This window comes from Antrostomus carolinensis, unplaced genomic scaffold (genome assembly GCF_000700745.2).
Source record: "Antrostomus carolinensis isolate BGI_N321 unplaced genomic scaffold, ASM70074v2 scaffold9322, whole genome shotgun sequence".
Lineage (NCBI taxonomy): Eukaryota > Metazoa > Chordata > Aves > Caprimulgiformes > Caprimulgidae > Antrostomus > Antrostomus carolinensis.
The window spans coordinates 329-9,797 of NW_010301562.1; the positions used below are offsets into that span (position 1 = coordinate 329).

The 9,469-nt window shown below is 46.2% G+C and overlaps 1 protein-coding gene across 1 annotated transcript; it reads left to right on the plus strand.

The window, feature by feature from the left end:
* The first annotated feature begins 258 nt into the window (after nt 1-258).
* LBH (LBH regulator of Wnt signaling pathway) lies at nt 259-9,250 on the plus strand. Its single transcript, XM_010163510.1, has 2 exons — nt 259-381; nt 9,041-9,250. Exons 1-2 carry the CDS (start codon nt 259-261, stop codon nt 9,248-9,250), a joined length of 333 nt encoding a protein of 110 aa, XP_010161812.1.
* The last annotated feature ends 219 nt before the right edge of the window (nt 9,251-9,469 follow it).

The window sequence follows — 9,469 nt, forward strand, 5'->3', positions numbered from 1 at the left end:
CTGGAGGAAGCAGGGTGGCAGCGACCGGGTGCTGTTCCAGCCTTCCGAGGTGCTCTGGAGGAGAAAGTCAGGGAGTTGCTCCCGGGGAGCAGGGGATGGGGATGTAGTGCTGCTTTACAAGCTCTTTCCACCCCTTCCAAGGGGAAGCAGGAAGGAAGAGACCAGAAATAGACTGCCGGCAGCCTCTTCTGCCTGCTTTTATTTTCCCGAGCTACTTAAATCTTGCTCAGCCCTTCTGGAGCCCCTCAGGTCATTTGAATGCTGTCTTTTGTCTCTAGCTCTGATTATCTGAGATCAGCTGAAATGACCGAAGTGATGATGAACACCCCAGCTATGGATGAGATTGGGCTAAGCCCCCGCAAGGACGGCCTGTCATATCAGGTAGGTGCTTTACTGGCTGATTATGCTGTAATCCCCTATGGAATTGCCTGGGCTGGACTGCAAACTCGGGTCTAATGTACCTTTCCATAGCCTGACCTAACAGCAGGTCTTGCTGTAGTGAGAACTAGTCAACAGACTGGAATGCTTGCTTGGCAGGAGCCGATTGTCTAAAATATCACTCGGTATCAGACCAGATTGGCAAAGGGCTTGGTTGTTCCTGAAGTGATTGAGCCCCCACTTGTTCAGCATTCGTGGGGGCTCTGTGGGAGATGGGGAGGTCTGTTAAAGAAGGATTTGTCCCACTCACTGGGCTGAGAGGACTCTTGAGATCTCTTTGTAACATGACATGCAAATGATCTGCCTAGAGCAGGAGGGAGGGGTTTATATGGCACTTTAATTTTTTGATCTATTTCTTGGTTTTCCTTACTGATGGGTTAACAGTCTTCTATAAGATTCAGTGGGGCCAGGGGCAACCTAAACAAGCCTTGAAAAGTCACCTGAAGGTGATGAACTGCATTTGCTGTGGAAGTTGTGAACAGTGTAATTAGCTATTAACATCTAGATCAATGACTGGGGTGAAGAGGTGGTCTCAGGAGCCAGCTTGAGCCTTAATCTTTTAGTTTCAATATCCCTTTTGTTTCCTAGCTTATAGTTAATCAAAGGGCGAGTTGTGCATCTTAGCCTACCAGATCCATGTTTTCCTCCTCTTCCAGGAGACTTGTTGATGAGATTTAACACAGGCACTGAGTGCATGCTGATGACTTGGATCTGGTCTGTCCACTAGTTGACTCTTACCAGCAGATCCAAATGCAGGGTTCTTCCTTTGCAGATGTTACACAACCTGCACAGAGGCAGTTGCTCTATGTGTGCATTCAAATGAGGTGTGCTATTGTATGCTTGCATATTTACGTCTGAAAAATGAGCTACAAGGCAGTAACAGTGCACTGAAGCATGAAATCAACTGAACTTTGGGCCAGAGCTGAGGCCTCCAGCAGAAGCCAAAGCTGTGGGAGGAAAAGGGGATGCATTGCTTTTTTTGGTCAGAATTCTCGTTCTGGATAGCACAAGTTGTTTGGTTTATTGCCTGTGTGTGGAAATAGCTGTGCTGTGCTTCAGTTAGTGGAAAGCATATGGCCTCTCTTTCCTACAGAGGGAGTGTACAGTGATGAGAGTGGTTGTTAAACCTGAAGCAGTGGGACTAGCCTGCGTGGGATGTTCTGTTGTCTTTATGGGTCACCATATGAAGAGGCTTAACCTAGTCAGGTCAAATGCCTCTATTTACTTATCCAAATTTTCCAGTGAGAGGCAGAATCTAGGTGCCCTGCTTGTTTCAACGATTGCTTCAGCAAGGTTTTTCCCCAAGTGCTAATGACCTTGGTAAGTCTGCTTGGGCCAAATGGAGAACAGGCCTGTTCAGTTTTGAGTGGATCATCTAAACCTGAAGGTGTATGAGTCATAAATGCTAACGACTCATATCTGTGCATCCTGGATATCTCCTCTGTAGTGGTCTAGTCATAGATGACTTATTTTCTTGAATGGGTGCAAGAGCTGGGAACTGCCTGCTGGTACTTGGCTTTGTTGTAAGCCAAACTGATGGCAGAAAGGATTGCCATGTTGAAATGGAAGATCGTAATGGTCTAAGTGAGGTCTGCCTTTAAATCAGTTTAATGTAAAGAGGATTGGGGAGCAGGCTCCAGCCTTTCTCTCCTGGCTGCTAGGCTGAGAATGTCACAGTGTGCATCAAGGTAAGTTGAAAGCATCCTTAAAGGGTTGAAGTTAGAACAGCAACGTCAAATCTGATGCAAATCACACCATGAACTCTTTGTTCTACCTCAGACTTCGTAACTGATGGAGGGAGCGTGGTACATGGAAAATGTATGCTAGTCTTTGGGCTGTAGTGCAGTAACTTAAAACCAGACAGGGCTAATGGAGCATGACTGCTCCTACACTGAGGCTTGTTGTTCTGAGCTGCAACATCTTCCTCCACTCAACTGCAGAGTTGGGCATTCATGATCTAACAGCCCTTGGCTGGCTGAGAGAGGCATAAAAAAAAGTGGAGCCAGAACTGGGAGAGGCAAGCTTTTAGTTTCCATAGTTTCTCTTGTTCTAGTAGTAGAACTTATATTTATTTTACTGCAGGGGTGACCTCAGAATGATGTTAAAAATGTCCCCCTTTGGGTTGTATAGAGCAGGGACTGCCTGGGAGTTAGTCCATAAGGTGCTTGCTGTGAGCCTTGGGGCTGCTTCTGCTGCAATATACAGACATGAAACTGGACCAGAGGAGATGGTCCAGCAGCTTTGCTGGAACCGTAAAGCACATCAGTATCTGCTGCAGACAGAATTGTCCTACCAACAGTTCTGTTTCAGAGTGGTTTTGCCTTTACTTGGAAGTAATTTGAGGAAACAAATAAACTCCTACAGAGCTTAGACTTCAGCAGTCTGATTCTTCTGTCCCATGGAGTTTACTGAACTTCAGGGCTCCTGTCTGTCTTGCTGATTACGGAGGGAACTTGGCCTATTGACATTTTCCTTCTGCCTCCTCCACTCCCTTGCCTCTACTCATGCTCTGGAGTGTCTGTCTAGACATCTGCTGAAGGTGTGAAGCTTCCTGGCCTTTGGTGGGCTAGCCATCACTGCTCTTCAAGCAATGATGTGAAAACTCAGACTGCAGAAGTCATATTGGTGATAACCAAGTTGCCTGTGTAGGCTTAGTAATGTGTGCAGTTTCACTTGCAAAATGTGCGTCCTCAACATAGAAATGCCTTTTTCCAGTTAACACACAAACTGCTTGTAAGCTAATGTGCTAATTTCAAAATCTTTCTATGTAAAGCAATGCTTATTACTGTATTGGTGATGTAAAGCTGCTCTGAGCCCCCTGAAGATGGTTCAGCCAACAGATTTAAAGGGCCTGAGCAGAAGTGAATGGTGAAATTGGGGTATGAGTCTTGGAGCAGGGTGGCATAGACAAAACAGAAGATGCAGCTGAAAAGATGATGTCATGCTGGGTCTTGTGCCTGCAGTGAAGAGCTATTTCTGGATCTTTAATAGATGTCCCATAATTCCCATGAGACTTACTAAACAAAAAACTCGTTGAAATGCAGCTGATGGCTCAAGATGCCCCTGCTACAAACAGATGTGCCTATGGAGGGCTTCATGTGCTTCCTGCCTGCAAATCTCCATTGAGCAGGGCTGTTTTTACTGCCAGTCAGAGCTAATGCACAATTTGCTATTTTCCAGCCCCTAGATATACCTGTTCTCTGAAAAGCCTCATCAGTACTCTGCCAGCTTGTCCTCTGATGCCATCTCACAGCAGCGCAAATGATGCTACTGAAAACGAGACTGAAACAATCGTTTTGTGGAGGTGTTGTCAAAACAGTGCCTTGACCTGAATCCTGCCTTGTTTCTTGGAAGTGGAGCAGGGTCTGAACAGAACTGAATGATGCCAAAAGTGTTTATTTTGAGCAAATGCTGTGTCCCGAGTTCAGTGTGCTACTTTGATGCAGGCTGGCTGGCTCACTGGTCCTGCAGGACCTTCGGCTTTCTTCTAGGAGATTGGCCTGCAGAGGCTGAGCTTGCCTCATGTCATCAGCTGTGGAGTTTGATTGTCATGAGGAGCTTGAGCTCTTTAAGCCATGATTGTATCATGCTGGGATCTATCTAGGTTAATAGCAGCCACAGCTAGCTGTGAACTATGTCAGACTGACTGAAACTAGGTAAATAGGTTTAACGCTTCATCCAGTGTCTGTGGTGAAAGCTTGGGTCATCTGTCTTGTTGGGGAAATAGTTTTTGGTGAATGCAACACATCTTCACCAGCACCAGTGGAGCACTGTCTTTCTCAAGGAGCTGTGGTGCTCAGTGCTGAGGAGTTTGAGCTGCATCTGCTGCATCCTCCCAACTGAACTGGGGGACCAACATGTTACTGACCCAGGGGCTGATGGCAAAGGGTGGAAATTGAATTTCCTCTGTGATTGTCTTGTTTGCTTCTCAGGTGCTCATGTCTGTGCAACCTTGATTTGTGCAGGGAAATCCACTTGCTAGCTGTGGAAGGTCTTGAGCCTGGGCTGCGAAAAGGTGGTGATAGCAAGTGAGTTTAGGATGACTTGTTCACACAGCACATCCGATGTGTGGTTACTAGACAAGATGAGTAGGCTGAGTCAATGTGTATTCCAAGGTCTGGAACTTTAAATAAAAGCAGAAGCAGGATATGGGATAAACAGAGCCAAAACTAATCATGTTTGCAGCTATGCTATGCAGAAGTGTTCCACTGAAATACAGACTTAAGACAGCAGCTAATCAGAACATCAGGGCATGTTTTTTTCCTCCCTATGATGCCTTGCTACTCTGATGGAAAATTATGATGTATGAAGTTTCCCTGCCACTGTCCCCCAAGATAGGGCAATCTGTCTGTAACTGGGGAGTTGTCATAGTTCATCAACCTGACTCAGAGGCTGCTGTGTGCATACTAGATGGAGCTTGCTTTCAAGTCATGGCTACTTTGTGAGTAAATGTCTCTATTAGCACTGCTGCTTATAGCTGGAAAATTCCTCTGAAGAGGACACTGAGAGGTGACTGAAATATTTCCTGAAATAAGCTTGCCGTGCTTCTCAATAGCAGTAAAGTTTTATTTTAAACTTAAATGCTGATTTGGGAATTGGAATATTGGCTTGATATTGCTGAAGAGGCACAAAACTTTGCTTTTTACTACTGGGAGGATGTGATACATGTACATCAGGGGTGTATCCTATAACTGAAGTGCTATGCTTCTCAGTGCGGACTTTGCAGTCTTCTGTAGTATTAATGCAATGAAGCAAAACTTTCCCCCCCAAAACTGTAACTTAATTTGGAAAGATGTCATTACCTTAGTCTGCCTGTAATATAACTGAAATAATTTTCAGGCCCATGGGAAGGGAGACAAGCATTTTAACTATGGGTGTTGGTATGGAGTACACATGTGGAAGTTGTTTCTGAATTTACAAGTGTCACTTGGATTATGGTAGCTATGAGCTAATCCTCTTAATTGTCTGACATCTCCTGCTTTTGGTGTTTCTCTATCCCTGTGAAGGCTGAGAGAGGGTTTGAGCCTCCCCAGGGCAATGAAAACTTTCCATTCTTGTTGCCAAGACTTCATTCAAGGATAGTAGAGCTGGATCATCTGAAACAGAGGCAAACATGATCTTTCTAAAATCATTTCAAGCTTTCATTTAAAGTTTTGCTTTTCACTGCCCTTCCCAGCTGCAAGGCAAGAGTTTGGTTGATTTGTATGTGATCTGGATCAGTCCATGAGGCGAGAGTTCTCAAAACATAATCTGGAGAGGCCTGTGAAAACCAGTCTTGCTGCAAGTGAGAAACTGCTAAGTAGTGTAAGAACAATGTATGTGTTCTCTCTGAGCTCTGAAGGTGTTGGATGAGTCTCTCCATGGGCCAGGAGCTGGGGCTCAGATACAGAAGGGTGGGAGGCTCTGCAGAAGCAGTCACAGCCCCTAGTGCTGTGTCATGCAAGTGAGGAGGAATGAGGTACCTTTGAATTGCTGTTAAACTTGGTTTTAGGTAGTCCTCACAACCAGTTGGTGGTTGTCTCTTGTCCCCCATCAAGTGACCAGGTCTGCCAGAAGCAGGCATCTGCTTCAGCTGTGTGCAAGGTCCATCCCTCTGATAAATGAGGGAGAGAAGTTAACCCATTGCTGCTGTAGTCTTTGGGTGGTGGGGAGATGCAAAGTCTTCCTCCCACAGCCCTGAGCAGGGCAAGGCAAGCAGAAAGGCTTGTAGGCAGGTTTTGCTAGACAAGCTGTCCTGGCTGCTGTGCAAAAGGGTGCACAGCTCTCAGGCCAGAGCTGAGCTGCTGTGTTCCCAGTGAGGACCTTGTTGCAAGTTTTGGAGATGTTTATTTTTTTTTCTTTCCATTGTCTAAATCTGGAGTGGGACCAGATCAGGCTTATGGGACCAACAAATGCAGCATGGCACTGCTGGAGTGGGACAGCAGAAAGCTGGTGCTTGCTTGTCTTTTTTATAAAGAGCCTGGCAATGCAGCTTGTTTTGGAGTGAGTAGGGAGGCTGGTTGGGGTAACTTTTCCACCCGTACTCCCTAGATGTGCAGACCATCTTAATCCAAAACCCTTTTTCCTTTGGTCCCTGTGCTTGGCCTGCTCTGTTGCCCTGCTCATCACATGTGAGGAAATCTGCCTTTGTGTATTTTTTCCATTGACTGTCCACACCCCTTGAAAGTGCAGTTGCAACATCTCACTTCATGCTGCCTCAACGATTAAAAAGCATGACTTAGTGGAAAAAATCCTGACCTTCTTGGGTTCAGCCTGTCCTGCAGCTGTTTGAGATAAGATTGTGCTAGGGGTTTTTTTTATTCGAAAAGCTGCACACCACATTTTGGGGATATTTGTTTGTAAGGAAATGACTACTACTTAGTTTCTGGAAAAAAAATCTGGCAGGGTATTTTCAAAGAAATTGCTCCAATTTGACCTAATGTGCTTAAAATGATAGCAGCCAAAGGTTAGTTTAATTATTATACTGCTATTTTTCTTGCACAGGAGGCTATTTTCATGACATTATCAGCTTATGTAACCTCCTGAACCACACTTCTTTTTCCATTGCAACCTTCTAAACCATGTAATGTCAAGGGTATTTTTTCCTGTCCTGAGTTTAGATAATGAGTTGATGCTTAAGAGCCACCAACTGTACTTCCAATAATGCACTGCGTGTCTGAAACTGCCCTTTTTTTGGCCAAGCAGAAGCCACAAAGCTCTAAGAAAGAGTTTCTGTCTCACTTGTGCCAGGAGTGACTAACAGCAAGTAGCTCATGCTCCAAGACCCATGTTAACATGGCTGTGTTCAAAGACCTGGCTTGCTCTTGTGCACCTGAAAAGCATATGGGTGGCAGGTGCTGTAGTGGGAGCTGGGCTCCTGCACCATTGCCCCAGGACCAGATGGATGTGTGCAAACAGCCCCTGTGGTGTTGCTTGCCTGAGCATTTCCTCCCAAAGTTATGTTGCCTGACTTTGCATTAAGTAACAACCTGATGGCTTTCTTGGGTTGGTAATCTGGTTGCCACAAAGCTTTGGATATGAGGGAGAAATGTAGCTGAACATAGAAGACTGAGTATTGTCAAGGAGGTAATGGTGAGGTTAGCACTTGCTAGGCTGAAGAACAAGATGATAGGATGATGTCCCACTTTGGGGTTTGGGCCGGGCCTTCCCAAGGTGGTGAGTACCTGGATGGTTGTTATGATGCTTCATGGTTAATGCTCAGGCCTCCTGGATGGGGAACCTGCTTTTGCAACTGGAACCACAAAGATAAAAGCAGATGAGATCTTGCTCTCAGCCTGAGGCACTCACAGGCAGTGTGTCTGTCTGAGACTTGGCAGTGCTGTTCCTGCAAGGATGCTCTCATGGCTTGCTTGAATGCAGCTGGTGTTCAAAGAAAAGTACAGTGCCTGACTCCTCACCTCATCTACCACCTTGAGGGGAGCAAAATACATTTTGTGATTATCATCTCTGGGGTGTTTAAAAGCAACTGTAATGTGAAATGGTCACTCTGATAAAATTGTTTGAAATAAACAAGTGGCACTTGTTCAGTCTTCTGGTTTCGGACCAGGGGATCTGATATGGCAACTGGTTCTTGTCACCCAGCAGTTCTCTTCTGGATGAGCTGGGCTTTGAAGCTGTTCTCCTAGAAGGGCATCCCTATAAGTAACAGCAGCCTTCTCTGTTCACACTGCAATTTAGTCATGCAAAGGTCCTACTAACACTGCCCTAACAGTTTTTCCTGTAGCTGTGTTTTTGCCTTGGTTCCTAGTAGGGTCAAAGTGTGCATCCCAGTGGCACTGCTGGTGAGGTTGGACCCCAGTGCTGCTGCAGTGCAGGAGCATGTGCATCCATGTGGCAAGTTGTGGGTGAGAGGGAAGAGGAAAAGTACTGTTCTGTGCACCATGGGGGGCTGGACATAAGGGGGTCCTCATGTTCCTTGCATCAGGGTATGTGATTGCTGGCTATGCCACAGGTATGGAGTCTCCAACCCTTCCACAAAATGAGCATCTTCCTGCTGCGTTTCACTGCTGATGTCTGGTAGCTGTAGCATGCAGAACACCACCAAAATTATCTCTCAAAGGCAGCTGAACTTCTCTTTTAGTCTGGTGCTGTGGCCCTGGTGTGATACCAGATGCAGGCCCTTGCTGCAAGGGTCTGGACTGCTCTAGCACTGGGTTGCCATGTGCCTCCTCTCCCTTCCAGCAGCAGAGCCTGGGGCACAAGCCTGTTCTTGTGTGCAGCTTGACCAGCAGCAGGAAATGAGATCTCAGATTCTCTGATCGAGATAGCCTCAGTGTGCAAACTCATGAGCTTTAATGCAAAAGTGGTGGTGGCGGGGGTGAGGGGGTGAGGTGTTTGGATAAATACCCAAAAGGGCAGATGCCTGTTTGCCGAGTGCTGTCCAAGCAAGCGGGTGCTTTGGAAGCCTCTTGGGCAGTGCTTATTTCCTATACTCAGAGATTAGAGATGCTTATTTATGAGTTCAAGAATCTTCCCATCACTCGGTGGTTTACTTTGTTTCCAGACTAGTCTGCCCTGAAGACCCAAGTGTTTTGAGAGCTGGGTTTTGGCTAAGACTGCTTGAACTCAGCCCCTCTCACCAACTGTTTCTTGGTTCTTTCAGATCTTCCCTGATCCCTCAGACTTTGACCGTTACTGTAAGCTGAAGGACCGCCTGCCCTCAATTGTGGTGGAGCCGACGGAGGATGATGTGGAGAGTGGTGAGCTGAGATGGCCACCCGAAGAGTTCCTCGTGCAGGAGGAGGAAGAGGAGGAGGAGGAAGAGGAGGAAGAAAACTGTGAAGACGCAACGAAGGACAACAAGGAGCAATAAATGGCATCTGAGGAAAGGCAAGGGACCGCACCCTTCTGAAGGAAGAGCCACACTTCTTTGAAAGTCTTTTTTGAAAAAAAAGACAAGTTCAATTTTGCACCTGCAAGATCTTAGTTTTTTTGTATTCTCTGTATTGAGAACTGAAGCCCTCGGTGTCACCAGACCTCCTGAGGAAGGAAGGAAGTAGCGCAGAGAAATGTTTGCTGTTCTCGAGATCAC